The 18,384-nt window shown below is 36.3% G+C and overlaps 1 protein-coding gene across 5 annotated transcripts in view; it reads right to left on the reverse strand.

The window, feature by feature from the left end:
- The window catches only part of ALS2 (alsin Rho guanine nucleotide exchange factor ALS2), a 69,548-nt gene that overhangs the window by 34,368 nt on the left and 16,796 nt on the right, over nucleotides 1–18,384 (reverse strand). For 4 of the 5 annotated variants that reach the window (XR_005985034.1, XM_041737332.1, XM_041737330.1 and 1 more), the window contains exons 4-10: nucleotides 15,999–16,963; nucleotides 12,578–12,935; nucleotides 9,980–10,148; nucleotides 9,034–9,130; nucleotides 6,906–6,983; nucleotides 3,958–4,140; nucleotides 1,901–2,072 (exon numbers count right to left, since the gene is read on the reverse strand). Coding sequence is in view for 4 of the 5 variants with exons in the window: in XM_041737332.1 (XP_041593266.1) it covers nucleotides 1,901–2,072; nucleotides 3,958–4,140; nucleotides 6,906–6,983; nucleotides 9,034–9,130; nucleotides 9,980–10,148; nucleotides 12,578–12,935; nucleotides 15,999–16,963 (2,022 nt within the window). In the remaining variant the exon portion in view is untranslated. The remainder of the gene's footprint in view (nucleotides 1–1,900; nucleotides 2,073–3,957; nucleotides 4,141–6,905; nucleotides 6,984–9,033; nucleotides 9,131–9,979; nucleotides 10,149–12,577; nucleotides 12,936–15,998; nucleotides 16,964–18,384) is intronic. The other variant, XM_041737333.1, reaches the window with a different exon arrangement.

The following is an 18,384-nucleotide window of genomic DNA, read 5'->3' on the forward strand; positions in this document are numbered from 1 at the left end:
GAATTACCCTTTTCCAAAAATACTTAACATGTTGAGATATACTCTTGATCGTGGAACTCAAATAATCACAATGTTAAACAAAGAAACTTCAGAGATCATAGAATCCAGTCATTTGAGAAACTTGTTAAAAATACATGCACAGGGATCCTATAGATTCTGACTCAATAAGGTAGGGTTAAGATCACAGGATGGATATATTCAGAAGAAAAGCTTTCCAAGTAATTCTGGAAACTAGCCTAATTTGAGAACCACTATGCAAATCTAACTCTCCTCCTATTTTTAAGTAATCTGAAGCCAAAAGAAGGGAAGTGAATTATCTAATTTCATACAACTGGTAAGTGACAGCCAAGAATTAAACTCACTTTTGTAGTTCTATTTTAGTTAATGTTTTCAACTTTTTGTATTGATTTCTGCTCTAACCCCTGGACAAGCCCAACACTTCAGTGAAGAGAGGGCAATCCCAAAATCAGACTGACCAGATTGCTCTGAAAATTATAGGGGGCACCAGGAGACTATTTGCTTTTTCCCAGTCCAAAGTTCCTAATTTCCAGGACTTCCCTCGAAGCAGTAAGGCTGATGAGCAGACAAGGCAAGAACAACATGGAAATCACAAATCAGGACAGGTAAAAGGACAATTTCACTCTTTCAGAGCAATTCAGGAAGCTTCCAGCTTGGATTGCTGCTTTTCCCCTGCCAATCTCCTGTCGTGTTAGACCCATCCACTAGAGGAGAATTCATAGAATAGGCACTCTACAACATTTAAAAAGGCAAAACATATTAAAAGCTAAAATAAACAAACTGGGGCGCCTGGCTGGTTCAGTCGGAAGAGCATGCGACTCCTGATCTCCAAGTCATGAGTCTGAGCCCCATGTTGGGTGTAGAAATCACTGAAAAATAAACTTAAAAAAATAAAAAAATAAGACAAAATAGAATAAACAAAAATAAATAAATGCAGACAGCCTCTAACCTACAAAGGGTCACATTCTGAAAGACTATAAACTAGTTATCTGAAAAATAAATGTTTTCTTATTATAAAAATGGGCTGATCCACACATGCCAGTGTCAACCTAATGTGGAAAAACTGCCATACTAGCAAGGCAGAATTTAAGTATTCTAGTATTGATCTGAATTCTAGGTCCTCACGGGGGGTGGGCAAGGAATGCAGGAAAGAGGAAAAAAAACTTCCTCTCCATTTTCTATGTGCAGGGCCAAACCTATAAAACTTTTTGAAATAGTGAAATCTGATTTTCAATAGCTATTCCCCCCACTTTCATTTGTATTCCTATCTAACCTCCTGGAAACCCAAGGGATCTAGTGTATCTGGACAGCAGACCTACTGTAATCCATTTCCTCTGTATTATCTCTTCATCTTCAATCCCTCTTTGTTATTGACTGCAGCTAAGAAAAGGAATCAGATTTAACCAATTCATGGTAATGTGAATTGTTCAAAACCCTGAACACTCCTGTCTACAGTTTAAGAGACTACTTGTAAATCCAAATGAACTTCTACCTGATATAATTCTAGTAACCAGAACAAAGAAAATAAAAAATTCAGGTAGTATAACATATCTTAGGACTAGTGGGGCCAGGAGTCTTGAAGTCTAGCTCCTAGATCAACTTTCCCAAAGCTGTTTCTACTTCTCTGCCATGAATATTCTGAAAGCTCCACTTCCTATTTCTACAAGGAAAAAGAGCTCTGGGAGCAGAATACTCAGGGGCAGCTGGGCTACTGACAAAGTGGAAACAGTTTATAAGTTGTTAACTGGCTGTGTACAAAAATAAGAGAATGAAAAGAAAGGAACAAACCCATAACTCAAGGTTTTTTTTATTTGTGACACAGGAAGAACAGATAAAATCAAAGTCCTGATAACTGAGGAAGCTGGGGAGAAGTTCTACTTACCTAAACTGAGAAGAGGCCTGAGAATCTGAGATTTGATGTCACTTAGTTTTGCATAGAACCGTCTTTCCGTGGTAGCCAACTCATGGAGACTGGCAATATATCCCATAACATTCTTGTCCACCAAAGCTAGACAGCTATCTTTTCCTGCTGTCACTCTACTTATATATCCAAGCTGAAACAGAGGAGAAGAAAAAGATTAAAGATAAAATACCATTTACTAGCAATAATTTGGGTGCTAAAGCTGGCTCATATTAGCTAGCAGGAGCCAAATGATAGATATTCAGGAATTTTGCAAGTTAGTTATTAAACCACTAGTAGTTTGAGGGACGTCTGGGTGGCTCAGGGTTGAGCATTTGCCTTAGGCTCAAGGCATGATCCCAGGTCCTAGGAGTCCCACATTGGGCTTCCTGCAGAGAGCCTGCTTCTCCCTCCGCCTGTGTCTCTGCCTCTCTGTGTCTCTCATGAATAAATAAAATCTTTAAAAATAATAATAAATTTTAAAAAAATAATAAACCACTAGTAGTTTTAAATTGGCAATAGTAAAATCACCCCCCCGAAATGGCAAACACTACAGATCAGGGCTTATTGTTTTGTTTTGTCTTTCTTTAGAGCTGGTTTACCAGTACAACATTGTTATATATGTGCATCTGGACCTATGTATTATTATATACAATTCTACTTTTATTTATGGCCACAATATCTTTTATTTCATGTTACATGTGTTTAGAACTACAGATACCTTAAATATACAAAGATCCAAATGACAGAGATATAGGTCTCAGGACCCTCTTTTATATGAAATGGGATTAATGAGAACAGAGAGAATCTCTACACCATATACTGGAACATCAAGAGTCTAGGAGTTGTCTCTTCAAAGTACAACATACAGGGATTTTCTTTAAAGGGACTTTCTGTCATTTACCCATTATACCACTGAACAAAAATAATGTATACGCAGATCCCTACAAACAAGGCAACCAAGCTGCAATCCAAACAGACTACTAATATCCATGGTAACTAACGATACAAAATAGAGCCTCATTCCTCCCATCAGCCTATTTCATCATTTATCTGGACTGTGGAATCTTTCATGGGGAATGTGGAGCCAGGGCCAACATCTACAAAGAGTCGATGAGTACATCTGGAATAACAGGCTATATATAGGGCAAGAGCCAAGTCTTGGCCAGTGTTGCCTTTACCAAGAAAGATTTTGCCCTATACATTCAAAGCTTACGCATTTAGCTAGAAAAACAAACACGAAACAAAAAAGCAATCCCCAAGATATATTATCCAGTAAGAATAAGAAATCCAGAATGTATTAGCTTTGAGGGTTAATTCCCTTATGACACACCACTATGAGGATGAGTTACTTTAATGAGAAAAAAGAAAATCAGGAAAAGGCCAGTGGTTTAAGTTTATGAAAAAGAGGAGAAAAGCAAAGACAGAAAGCAAAGAAATTCAAATCAACAAATGAAAAAGACGGAAGTAAACAGCAATAAATAAAATGAAAAGTTAAAAGAGGAGGCCAGGGAAGGAATTGGAAACAGTGCACAGCTGGTGGACTGTCAGGTCTGCCTTGAACCCACCTTGGGTCTATGTAATTTTTATTTCCCATTTCCAATTAAAAACTCATCTACTGGGACGCCTGGGTGGCTCAGCAGCGGAGCGTCTGCCTTCGGTTCAGGGCATGATTCTGGAGTCCCGGGATCCAGTCCCACATTGAGCTCCCTGCATGGAGCCTGCTTCTCCCTCTGTGTCTCTGCCTGCCTCTCTCTCTCTCTCTCTCTCTCTCTCTGTGTGTGTCTCTCATGAACAAATAAATAAAATCTTAAGAAAAAAAAAAAAAAAACCAACTCATCTACTCCAGGGACACCTAGGTGGCTCGGCTGGAGAGAAAGAAGTCAGGAAAATGAGATAAGGAGTGAAGGGGGATGGGCAGGGTTTGCAATTTTTAAATACAGTAGTCAGAGACAATAACAGGCATATATACAAATAATAACAAAAACAAAAAACTGCTCATGTGTTACAGAAGGCCTTAGGATCCAATTCCTGTTCACCTTACTACAGGAGAGAAGTATTGGAGTCTTAGTGCCACTGTGATTCTCTGGAAGGTTGTCACCTTCTGCAGGGTCCTGTCGGCCACTGTAATACAACCCAGGCTGGAAGTCTTCTGTATCCACTAAGAACAGGGAATAATCCTGACCGGCAGCGACACTCCAGACTCCATTTTCACTGCTCACCTGTAATGACAGCAAAATATCATCTGTCCAAAATGAAAGAAAGAATTAAGTAGAAATTCAGATCCACCAAAATGGAAATGTTAGTTTACTTTTTAAACAGTGTGGTGCAAAGTCATTCATATCTCAAGAGGGCAAACTTACCCAGTAATGTACCTGATCAACTGAGCACCCATGCAGAGATAAGAAGGAATCCTGTGTTCAGCTTTTAAATTTAGAACTAGATTGTCTTTAAAAAATCTGAAAAACTGGGATTTAAAAAGGAAAAAACATGGATCTAATTTTTTAATACTTATTTTTGGAAGTCTCTACAGGGCTTAGCCTGTACTACAATCAGGAGCCACAGAAACTTCTAGAGCCCTATTCGGACAATTAGGACACACCTTTTTCCATTCACATTTGACTGCACAAAAATCAAGATGGAAAGTAAAAATTGAACAAGGCAAAATTCCATTCTAACCAGTTAAATCACTGGGTGCTAAATTCAGTTTTCCCACTTGGAACTCGCTGCCTCTCTGATGTGACTTCACTGTACCAACTCCCAGGTTGTTGATACAGACAGGACCCCTTAGAAGCCCGTCTCCAGGGATCCCCTAGACCAGTGGTTCTCAACAAGCAGTCTTTGCAGCAGCAGCAATCATCTACAACATGTTAGAAATGCAAACTCTCCAGGCCCTACTGGGGATGAAACAATCTGGTTTGACAAGCTCTCCAAATGATGCTGATGTGTGCAAAAGTTTAAGAACCACTGCCTTAAACCAATGGTTTCAATCCTTAGGATTCCATGTAATGATTCAGGAGGCACCATGCAAAGGCAGGTGTCAAAGCTCTGCCCTCATTCCCCTCCATCCTTCAACTAAAGTAGTTCCATGTTTATCTGTTTTATGTTTGGGATACATGTAAGATTTCATTTGAAGAAAGATTTCTGCTATGAAAACTACTACCCCAACCTCCAGCCCCAGCTTTAGCTGTGACTTCTATACTGATAAGCAAAATCCCTCTTATCTGTTAGATTTTGTCTAGATAGACTCCAAATCCTAGGTGATTTGATGATTGAGTGTGTGTGATGCAAGCCTCTACTACTTTATAGTTATTCTTTCCTGGCATGACATTATCTTCTCAAATTCAGGCTATCCAAATAACTGGCTTCCTGCTAATTTTATAAAGAATGGATTAAAATGTTTGCAGAAGACAAGAGTCTTTTTTCTTAGTCTCAATCAAAACTAATTCAGGTCTCATTCTACCCTGACTTTTAATTCACAGATTAAAATGACGTCAGAATGTTTTTCTTATCCTTCCCACAAATAAAAAAAAAAAAAAAACACCAAAATCCTGATACTGTAATTTTTGTATGTACAGTTAATGAGTAATGAAACTAAAATCTTATGCTCTCTTGTCTGACTATATAGTGTCACACAGAAACTTGATTTCTCTATTCTATGTCACAGAACTTTCCTTGGTAAGAATAAATGAATGTTTGGGATGCCTGAGTGGCTCAGCAGTTGAGTGTCTCTGCCTTTGGTTCAGGGTGTGATCCCAGATCCGGGATCAAGTCCCACATTGGGCTCCTTGCAGGGAGCCTGCTTCTCTCTCTGCCTGTGTCTCTGCCCCGCCCCACTCTGTCTCTCATGAATAAATAAATTAAAAATCTTAAGAAAGAAAAAGAATAAATATATGTTCTACTTTACTGAAGTGAAAAACAAGAGACCATGATTTACCATATATTTTGTTATATAATATTAGTAATTGAATACCTTACCACTGAAATCTCTGTACTGAAAACATTTAAGATTGGGACTAGAAAGTAATAACTGTTGCCTAATGTTTTATTTAAGTCTTTCCCTCTCAGTAAAATGAAGTTCACTGGATGTAAAAAAGCATGTAAAAGTCTTATGAAGTAATGGATCACAGTGCACTCTGAAAACATGAATTACTACAATATGTATTATCCAGAGTTTATACATGAATCATGTTCCTGAACTTGAGGCAACTATCTTTTTTTAGTCTCTGTTGCTCAGTGGAGGAGGCATGTCTTGGGACAGACTGATACCAAAATCAAACTACAGATGATGAGCTCCATACTCCATTCTGTTAGGCTAGTGCCATGTGTACTCCTCACCTTCTACCCTCTAAAAAACTACAAATTTTCTATCAGGAGCCAGTACTACTGATGAGAATCCAGAGGGTTGGGGGCAGGAAAAAAAGGACTGAGAAACAGTTTTCTAGAACTGCATCAAGGGGACTAGAAGCTACCAATCTCTGAATAGCATTACATAAACTAAAACCAATTCATACAATAGCAAAGAAATCATCTATACTTTTAGCTTCACTACAGAAAATGAAAAGATTTACAAAGAGGTTTTATTACTATGACTATATATGTAAAAAAACAAAGAAAACCAAAAAAAATACTACCACCAAATGTTATGTAAAAGTCAAAAAGTAGGCATTATTTGGTAGGATAAAACTCAGAAGTCAACATGATAGTCCTAGAAACATTTGTTTTAAGACAAAGAACTTTCATTTTTATTTTTTAAATAAAGGCAAAGGACTATGAATATTAATGAACAAAAGAAATATAAACATCATTTTAAAAAGAACATTTAGCTTGAAAATAAAGGGCTTCATGGCTTAAAAAAAACTTTTAAGTATATCAAAATATAGAATTCTCTTAATTTTTTCAAACACAAAATGGAGAAATAAATATAAAGTGCAATAACTTAAAATTCTGAAAGAAGTTGCTATAAAAATCAAATTCTCAAAAATACCTTTGCAAGACGAGGAACTGTTGTTGGAAAATCATAATGTCCAAGTTGACCAAAGGTATTGCTACCCCATGAGTAAACCTATTAGAAAATCATAGGAAAGTAGGTTAAGAGTTGTGAATCTGACTTTGCATGTCATTTCTGAACTTCTATAACAACATATACATATATGTGTATTTGTGTATACATACACACACCAATAGTTACACATACATTATTTACATTCTTTAAAGTAAGATACTGAGAAAATTCATTTTAAACAAGACCAGATGGGATCCCTGGGTGGCGCAGCGGTTTGGCGCCTGCCTTTGGCCCAGGGCGCGATCCTGGAGACCCGGGATCGAATCCCACATCAGGCTCCCGGTGCATGGAGCCTGCTTCTCCCTCCGCCTGTGTCTCTGCCTCTCTCTCTCTCTCTCTCTGTGACTATCATAAATAAATAAAAAAATTTAAAAAAAAATAAAATAAAATAAACAAGACCAGAGATAATCCCAGTACATAGAGAGATAGAGTCCAAGAGTTAACAATAACTACCATTTCTCAGGTGTTTACTATCTGCCAAGCACTGTTCTTAACACTTCCTTTGTATTAATTAATGTTTCATTCTCATGACAATCCTTTCTTAACAGGTAAGAAAACTGGCTCAGAGAAGTCACAAATTTATAAGTGGCGGAGCCAGGATATAATCCCAGGAATTATCCTATACTGCTTCTTACAAAGAAAGTGATAAAAAAGAAAGGTAAGTGCTAAAAAGAAAAATTGATCATGACTCTTTCTAGAGATAGGAGTACTGTGAAATGACTAAAACACTTTTCATATACAAAGAGTTATTGTGGGTGAAACACAACAAGTACCTATGCTCCACTACAGTCAAAAGAAACTAGATGACAGTGACCATGATTAGTGAAAATGGTTTTGTTTCTTCTGGTTTTAAAAGCAATTCATGGTCACTATACAAGACTGTCACAGAACAAAGAAATGAAAAGAAAGTGAAAACAACTGATAAATGGATCACTTAGAGACATCTGCTATTTTGTTTTGGGAACACACACATACATACTTCTAGAAATTTTAATATCTACTGTATATAATGTAGACACAAAATGTAAAAAAAAAAAAGAGACTATACTAACTTTTGTCTTGCGACCTAATGTTTTTCTTTAATGCTATTCCCTGAAATTTTTCAATGTCAATAAGTACAGAGCTATATTATTTATTAGAAAGCATGTGAGCAAGAGCGAGGGTCAGAGGAAGAGGGAGAGAGAGAGAATCTTAAACAGGCTCCACACCCAGCACAGCGCCAGACATAGGGCTCAATCTCACAACCCTGAGAACATGACCTGAGCTGAAATGAGTCAGACAGTTAGTTGTAACTGTAACAGCTTTTTTCCCTAAGTACGTTTTTTGTTTTGCCATATATATATATATATATATATATATAAAAGTTAGCAATTTTTATGTTTATTTTATGTGAATATATTTAAAAACAACTTAGGGGCACTTGGCTGGCTTAGTCCATAGTGTGTGACTCCTGATCTCAGGGTTGTGAGTTCCAGCCCCAAGTTGTGTGTACAAAAATTAAATCTTAACAAAAAAAAAAAAAAAAACTTAAAACAACTACTTTATGTATCTAGATGTATAATGTATGCAGGATTTATGTATCTGGGTGTGGTTTTAAGTGATTCTGGAGGTCACACTGAGGTCCCATTTTAAGAGAAATACCTTTTGTTTTCTTTTCTTAGTATCTTACTTACAGATTTTTTTTCAGCAAAAAACAAATGAAAATTCATTAATACCAAAAAAAAAAAAAATCATCAATACTCTGGAAAATCTTGAATTTTATTTTTCAATATGAACACATTATGGAAACCTTCATTAGGCAGATCAGTGTTGACTCTACGTACTATTTACTATCCCACGTGTGACTTTACCGAGTTACATAATTTCTCTAAATCTCCCTTTCTTCATCTGTAAAACAGGAATAATACAATGCAATGTAAAATATTAGAAGGATCAAGTAAGATATGGTTTTATTGCCTGACACATAGCAAACACTCAATAAATGAACGTCCAATTTGGTCATGTTAACCTTCCACAAAATTAAGATAGCTTTTAACAGTTTGTCTCCTACCTGGGATTTCGCAGTAAGTGCAAGAGAATGGTAACCACCTGCCTCCAGATAGATTACTTCTTTACCATCCAGACATTTTACACACAGTGGTTGAAGCCTTAAAGAAAAAGATACACATACAAACTCAATGTAAGAAGGCTCAAAAAAATCATGACCTTTTTCAAATTACAGAATAAGTACTTTGAAGTAAAAATAAACATTTCAAAAGAAAGTATTAAAATAAAAATATTGAATATTATATTCAATATATTATATTCAACTTACTACTATTATAAAAAATTTTGGATGATTATTAATTTAATCTTTGTCAGCCAGTCACTAATTAGCAACCATAATTCAGAATCTGTTAAGAATCAAAACCTGCTGATTCATTTTGGCAGAGAGTATTCTTAGGACACAATGAACTATAACCAGAGAGAGAAGTCTTTTTGTCTCTCTGTTCGTTTAATGTCTTCACTTTGCTAAGATGAGAGACACTTCATTACCTGGCTGTTTTAGATAATCATTCCATTACAAACCTTCACAAATATCTAATTTTTTTATATCATGAGTTCTTATACAAAGCAACAGTTTTTACTTGATGTGCATTAATGGTTTAATATTGCTATTACAGTTATTTTGGCAGCCACAGAAGGACACCTTTCAGGTAAAAAAAAAAAATGTTGGCTCTTTTATTAAAGTAAAACAACTGAGCTATTTAAGTGTCTCAATAAAATACAATCTTATCCCAAACATCCCTCTCTGTTCCAAGATGAATATACATCAAAGAAGAGATGGAAGGTACACCACAGATACTTAAGTCCTTTATTATCAGGTACAAATTCAAAACTAATGTGACAGATCTGTTTGGTTATTATAAATCCATGTTAACGATTTAGAGTCTTTCACAGGAGAGAGATTTATGTGTTAAAGCCAACTGCTAACAGTAAATACAGGCAACACTCACCTCGGCAGAACATCACCATGACCCAGCTGTCCTTCCTTCCCTTTCCCCCAGGTCCACACTTCTGTTCTAAGAGAAGGCAGGAGTGCATCTGCTTCTCCGCTGTATGTGGGTGTCAGAACCACTGTCCGAGTTTTTACCCGAGCAGCTTTTCTTAAGAGCCTGGGGGAAACTGAAAACAAGCCAGAGATGGAATGAAGGAGTAAGATGGGTGAGACAAAAAGATATCCTTTTGACCAATTGTTGATTGTCAAAGAAATACACTAACTCGGTATTTGTGAAGCATATTCTATAGGTTTTCTGGAAAAATGGGGATTTAATAGTGAGATGAGTTTGCTAAATGCTGCCTACTACATTCTATCTTCCATACTATCTGCCCTGTAGATTCACACACATTAGCATGCTAAAGGCCCTGACAAGTCCTGCAATTAAAAGGCCTATTTAGATTTATTTAACTCAGTCCCATTTCCAAAGCACTTGGCCAGAGAATCCCTTTCTGTATAACACTTATGTTATATAGAATGTCTATATGACATCCTATGGAACTTGCATTCTAAATAATACGCTTAACAAAATACTGCACTAGGGCTGAGAATTTTTCCACTTCAAAGCAGTTAAGTCTTTCCAAGTCAAGATCTATGTTCAAACATTGTAAATATTATAATAAAGGACTTATTTTAGATATAAAATTTTCAAGTTTTTTTTAAAGATTTTATTTATTTATTCATGAGACAGAGAGAGAGAGAGGGAAAGTAGAGACACAGGCAGAGGGAGAAGCAGGCTCCATGCAGGGAGCCCGACGTGGGACTCGATCCCAGCTCTCCAGGATCACGCCCTGTGCTGAAGGCAGTGCTAAACCACTGGGCCACCCGGGCTGCCAATTTTCAAGTTTCCATGGTGGGGAAAAAAAGATTATGAATGGGAAGCACTAAAAAACTTATGAATTTTGCCTGCCTATTTCAAATTATTTTATAGAGGACTTAAACAAAAAAAATATTTTATAGCATTCAAAATTATAATAATGGCATACAATACTATGTAAATCTTGTACATTGATTTGGTGGCAGGATATGTTTTGAAGAAAATCATCAAATGTCACTAAATGCAGAGTTGGTCATTAACTTGAGGGCCACAAAAAGGTGATCATCACTAGCTACAATCAGTATCTTTTCTGGTAAGTGTGCCATCCATTTGTTCATATAGACACTCAAATAAACCTACTTGAAGTTCCCTCAAAGACGTATTTCAGATAATTTTAAAAGAGAGAAAGAAAAAGAGTGCACATAAAACTAAGTAAAATTTAACCAAAGGAAAGAAGTCTATTAGTGGGATTGTACATTTCAATGCCCCAATGACATGACAAAAATCAATATTCCACACATTGGTGGTTCCAGGAGATCTCAAATATATTTATGCTGAAAATACTAAAGGACATTTCAGAATAAGAAAATTTTAGCACAAAGTTCTCCTTTAGACTTAAAAGAATACATAGGCTCTCTTCTTATTAACACATACACATCATACACTAAGGACTAAGGGTTTTATTTGCAAGCTGAAAATCTAGTGGCAATGAGAATTAGAAGGCAGAATAATGGAAGTGCTCAGTGGCACAACAGTGCCATAACTAAGTAGAAGTGCAAGGTAGGATTCCTAATTTTAAAGCTTTGCACAAAATGATGTAAACTGGGGGCTGGTAACCATAGACCATAGGTCAAATACAGCCCACTGACTGTTTTGGTAAATAAAGTTTTGTTCGAATATATATATATATATAGCCTTGCTCATTTATGTATTATTTATGGCTACTCTTAAGCAACAATGGCAAAGCTGAATAGTTATATAACAGAGACTGTATGGCCACAAATCATATTACTTTTGCTCTTTACAGAAAAAGTTTACCAATTCCTGGTCTAAATCCAATGTTGCTCAAACTTTAATGTGTACACCAGTCACCTGGGGATCTTGTTATACAACACCTACTCCAATTCAGTGTTTGGAGTGAAACTGGAGATCCTGCATTTCTAACAAATTCCCAGATACTGCTGTTGTTTCTGGTCTGTAGGTCACAGTTCGAGAAACAAAAGTCTAGATGACTGAGATTCCTGAACCAACTGAGAAATGTTGAAGAACCAACTGGGTAAGAATCGCAATATTCTAAGAAGTTTGTTGCTAATTGTATCAGAAATGAACTTTCCTTTTATTGAAGTTTAAAATTATCTCCACTTTCAGGCCAAATAGAGTGAATCCCCCACTTAACAAAGGTCACATCCATGACTTCATCACTCTTCATCACTACAGGCCCCAATTATCATATAAGGAGGCTGTTACTACATTTCAGAACAATATAGTAAGATTCATAGTAAAGTACAGAAGCAGAAGCAACCATCACAGAAAAGTTAGGTTCTACAGTTATTTTTAAAGCAGGGAAAAACATGTAACTTTCTTTTAAAACCACCTACATGACCAAAATTAAATAAATTTTGATATCTGAATATGTCAGCATTAGCAATTAGGAAAGCTACCAATTTATTATAATATAATACATGATGTCAGGAGCATTTTGGATTTACCAAAAGTCAATTCACCTGGCTATTTCCTTACCTTGGGACAACAATCCAGGGAGGGAGAGTCTTCGGCTGCCTCCCTCTGATTCCTCTTCTCGGATATCCACGAGACTTGAACTTTTCTTTCCTTGCATTGATTCCTGTTTAACCTGTTCTTCTCTGCTATCTTTCAGACCTTCTGGGCCTATGGAACTACTGCCTGCCTGAGTTCCAGGTTCACAAGGGGCCGTACTATAAAAGTTCATAACTTTCTTAAGAGACAAGGCCCCAGCTTCATATGTAGCAGCCACTCTCACACCAACAGCAGATGCACAAGAGACTACTAGGCTGTTTAGGGCTGAGGTGCTTGTGGTTGGTGGGCTGTGAAGATTAGGAACTGCTTCTTCTACAAGAGGCTAAAATATACACACAAAAAAGTATATAAAAATATGATTCCTTATACAACAAGCAATCAACAAAAATAAAGTTTAACAAAAACCGTCACTATTTACAAATTTAAGATTCTAAAACAAAGGTCTCTTTATCTTCAACTTAAAGGCGTCCCCTCTTAGTACAGGATTTAACACATTATATGGAAATGAGTACTCAAAATACAGTTCCTTATCAGAAGTATTTCCTTTTGAGTATTGTGTTTTTCCATGCTATTCAAAAATAACCTCCAGCTGCTTTAATAAAATTAAGCACAGAAGGGGAGAGGGGAAGAAAGGTCTGGAAAACCTAGCCTTTAAAAACAAGGTGCATTGTGACAGCCCTGGATATAAGCTTGAAAAGGCTAACGATACATAAGATAAATAAAGTAGTATTATTGATTACTTATTAGGAAGATTTACACAGACTGATACTAAGAAATACCAAGAAAAAAATTTTTTTAATGCTTTTCCTAAAATATTTTATAAATGGTAATTTAGATATAGCATATACAGACAGACCTCTGATCTGTCTGCCCCCAAGTTGTGTTCTTAAACTGAAGTGTTTCCGCTGCCTCATGAATGTTATTCTCCATGACTCAGAGGCCATGTAAGCTGAAGGATTACTTGGCTTTCATTATGACAGAGTAAATGTGGTAGGTTTAATAATTAAACATTTGGGACCAATGTTCTTTGTGGCATTCATAGCTGTATTTGAAAGTCAAACTAAAGTTTTCTAAAATCTTAGTAAAAAATCAGTTGAAACTCACTCTGTGCAGTCAAGCACCACTGTTTACTTAAAGGAAAGTCATTAAATGTAACTACTATAAACACAAAAAAAGCTTTTAGCTTATCAGCATAGGTCATTTTGAAAAATTCCTTTCCTATGGTGTCCAAAGGTCCCAAGGGGTATATATACATTCCTTAATTTGTCCTGAATTGAAAGCCATAACAAAACAAGTTTTTTGACATTGACTTCTGATTCTCTTAAAGGAAATAACTCCTGTTTCCTGCACAGCACCTGAACTGTAGTGGGTACTCAATACATTTTGTTGAATTAAATACTAAATTCAGAGAAGCAAATGAGTCTTTAATTAAATATTCAACAAAACAAATATACCATATCAAGCAAAAGATAAATACAAATCTATTAATCCCTTGGCAATACAGTTCCTGATAACTTGTTAAGCACTAACGTCATTATTTTCACTCTTTGTGTATAAAGGCTCATAATAGAAACAGCTAATGGTATTTATGGGTGAATATTTTAGGGGGTTCTTACCAATAGATAAAAAGAAAGTCACAAAATTCTACCTTCAATAAACTTTAAATTATTGTTCTTACTGGCTGTTCTACTTAATTGTTTAACAATACATAAAATAAATCAAAAAAACAAAAATACATAGCCAGCAATTTTGATGAAAGACATAATTTTAGGAGTCCCAGTTAAGCAATAATGAAATTCAATTATAAGATATATACTTCATTGTCAAATACTATGGTTTATTTCACAAAAATGAGATACTCTTTGTTATTTTTGGCCAGAGGAAAAAAACTTTGTCCTAGACTACATAAATTCCTAGTGAATTAAATGTCTGATTGAGACATTTAGAAAAATTGAATTATACTTAGTATAGACAGACATTGTCAAAATTAGCATAGGCAACAAAAAATTTACATGTTTAACAAAATAAATCCACAGGACAATGTAATTTCAATAAAATCTATTAATCAAAAAACTGTATACAGTGAAGTTTTAACTTCAAATTTAATTAGCAGAATGACTTCTAAAAAGTCAAAGTCCAAATTTCTGATAAGCATGTTCAAGTCTAAGAATGTTCTATGTGCATTCCTATTAAATCATTATTTTTGTTTTATTTTTTATTTTTTTATTTTTTTAAATCTCAGGTCTTTTTTTTTATTTATGATAGTCACAGAGAGAGAGAGAGAGAGAGAGAGAGAGGCAGAAACACAGGCAGAGGGAGAAGCAGGCTCCATGCAACCGGGAGCCCGACGTGGGATTCGATCCCGGGTCTCCAGGATCGCGCCCCGGGCCAAAGGCAGGTGCTAAACCGCTGCGCCACCCAGGGATCCCTATTTTTGTTTTGTTTAGATTCTAATAGTATCTTTCTCCAAACAACTTATTCTTAGTTGAAAAAAAAAATCAGATATCCACAAGGTTCAATGAGTTAATTGTGAAATAAAAACTATTTCTAAAAATACCTCTAAGCCATGTTCTCATCCTGACAGAGTGAAAAACAAGAATAAAATATCAAGAGGTATGTGGTTTCAAAAACCTGAAAAAACACCACAGGACAGTTCTTTGATGATTAGAGGTTTTTGGTTTTTTCATTTTCTTATCTTAGAGTGTTGGTAAAAGCAAAACTGAAAGGCTTACATGAAGAGTAAAAAACAAATTATCCTTTTAAAACAATTTGTTTTAATCAGAGAGACTCAAACTTTACTGTATGCTTCCGGTAAACAGCTTTTCTCTACAAGTTTTCAAAATGAGAATAGCTTAAATAAGATGAAGAAAATATTAAGCCCCTGCCCCACAACAAAGCCCAGTAAGGACGACAGGTACAAGCTGAAAAAACTTTAAACAATATTTAACACTAGGAGGTATTTTTTAGGTCTGTCTCCCGTTGAGGGATCTATCACATAGCAACCTTCCCTGATAAAAAAAAAAAGACTACTCTCTAAAGAATCTGGAGTGGTACAAATACAGGTGAGACAAATCTTTGCAAATATATATTATATTAAAAGTATTCAGGAAAAAAATAACAGCATTCAAGAGCCCACCAAAATTTAGAACATTTAGCCATGGCAAAAAAGTACTAGAAAAAATAAATGCGATTTTGCTATTGATAAAAGAAACCCAGTATAACATCTTTCAACATCTTCAAGGGCAGAATTTGAACATAAGGAGTAATTTTGAATTAATCCAGGTTTTCTCTTATCTAGGATTACATGATAAAACAGATTTATAGTCAAACTCAAGCCTAAAGCATTTTAAAGTTGCTAAAGAAAAACTCATAACACCAGAAATACCTTTATATTATAAAATTTAGCAGGTACCTGAGATGGCATTGGCTTTTTGCCGTTCTCTGAGTTGTCTCTTACTGAATGATCTGACAGTTTTTGCATGTACTCATTTACTGCCTGAGTATCAGGGTATGATGGTGTATTTCGGGCAGAAGGAATTTCAGTTGTTCCCCTGATTTCTTGTTGGGAGGATATGGCATCACCACCCGTGGTCTGAACATTTCCAATGTTTGTATCAGTAGCAACAGGCAGCTCATTTTCTACAAGTGTGTTCTCGAATACTTCTCCTTGATTGTCAAGGGTTTCAGTGGAGGGGCTGATGGCGGTGCTGGCCTGGTTTTCTGCCTGGGATTCTGACAGTGTCACACCTAATGGGCAACAGTGACTGTCTGATATAATCACATGGTCTTCTTTGTCAGTCATGGTAATCAAGAGTTGGCTGCACTGGTTGCATCTTTCTGGGACTGGCTTCAGATCCTGGGAAGGGAGGCACTGTACAAGTGCTAAGCTGTGGAACGCACCACAGGCAACTTGTAGCACTACTCGCCCAGCAAGATGTTCCACCTTTTGTGGCTTTGTCACCGGGAAGGTAGTGGTGATGAGACCCAACTGACAACCGGTACCCCATGCCCAAATCTCTCTGCTTATTGATAATGCCAGTGTGTGCTCCTCACCACATGCCAACTGCAAAATCCTGACTGCTAACAAAGAACTGGTCTCAGAATCAGAAATGCTGACAGGATTTGGTTCCGGAACATACTGCTGGTTAGCTACTGCACACTGGCCTGCAGAATTCTCCCCCCACATGTATGCTACACCACTTTCTGTTACTGCTCCATTGTGGAAACTCCCTGATGCCACAGTAACGACAAATTGCCCAATCAGGGCATTTTCTAGAATGGGGCAACTCGGACAAATCTCTGCCGGTTCACTTCTCCAGGGAAGAGTCCCAAAGCTGTAGACCTCACCATCTGAAGATTAAAGAAAAAAAAAAAAGGAGGGAATTAGTGAATTAACTAGAAATCTTATCAGCAAATCTCTAGTCCCTCTATGTTTAACAAAATAGGGCTGGTTTGGTTTGGTTTGGTTTTAATTTTCAAAAGCACAGTTATAAAGATTTTGGTTCAAGCATATTATGTCTCACATTTATTCATCTTTTAACAAACATCATCTTTTAACATTCTGAAAAATAGTGACCACTTCTACCAACTGCAGGAGGCGACTTTCAAATGAAGGGTTATTGCTCCTTTCCTTCAGCTTCATCCTGCCAAGTCCTACATGGATCCACTACTAATGGTTATTGTTGTAGGCTATTACAGAAGCAGATTTCAGGTGTTCAAAGACAAAATAATGACCATGATAAGATAAAATGAGCAAAGGATAAAATAGACACATTTGCTAATATCTGTAACATTCACTGCTTAAGTCAGAGCAGCAGAAGAATATGCAGTAGCATAAAAATATTAGAGATTCATTTTGGCCAAAACTAAGAAATCAAGTTTATACTTCCAGGTTGTAAGAAAGCACCAGTGTTAACAAGACATGGCTGTCTTCCTGATGTATACAATTTTATGTATAATTTTAAATGTTATATATAATACATACTGTGTACTATATAGGGTTTCTGAAGTGTCATTCGTTTAAGAAACATATCACCATAATGAAACAACAAAGCGAAAAACCCAATAAAGCTATGACTGGCTAGCTTTAGAACGAAGGGCAACTGGGTGGCTCTAGCAGTACGATGGAAGGTGCCAACGAGTTGGGCACATGAAAGATAAGGACTTGTTTCTGTCCACGTGTCCTACCAGGTCATGATCTCACTGCACCACTGTGGCAGTTTGAGGACATATGCATATGGCCTGTGCTAGCTATGAAACTCAAATGGAACAAAGACTTGGACATGAGTTTTGAAAAACACTCAGACACATCTACTACCCCTTCTTTTCCATATGACCAGAAACTCCTCCTTTTTTTAAAAGTAATAAATAACAGAGTAAATTTCTAGTAGTCTTTTCCCCACAAAGAAGCACCTGAGCTGATGATGAAAAAAATACTTTATCTTTGGCCTACTATACACAGCAAATATATTTATATACTCAAGTGAACTATCCAGAACATCTATGTAAGAAAGAACACAATAGTGGCTAAAGGGAAGACATGAGCTTTTCTTAGGGAATTCCCAGTTTGGATAAAGAGCACTGAGAAAATAAGCTCGTTGGTTAAGATCTTTTAAACGTTTTTCCCAAAGGATACAGCAATATACACTTGCAACAGCTCACCAACTCTTTCAATGAATATCATTCCACTAGAGAGAAATAGTACAAAGAAATGGATATTTAGACAACTCCTCCCTTTTTACACCTGGAGTACCTCAAAAATAGTGATTCAG

The sequence above is a fragment of the Vulpes lagopus genome, chromosome 22 (assembly GCF_018345385.1).
Source record: "Vulpes lagopus strain Blue_001 chromosome 22, ASM1834538v1, whole genome shotgun sequence".
Taxonomy (NCBI): domain Eukaryota; kingdom Metazoa; phylum Chordata; class Mammalia; order Carnivora; family Canidae; genus Vulpes; species Vulpes lagopus.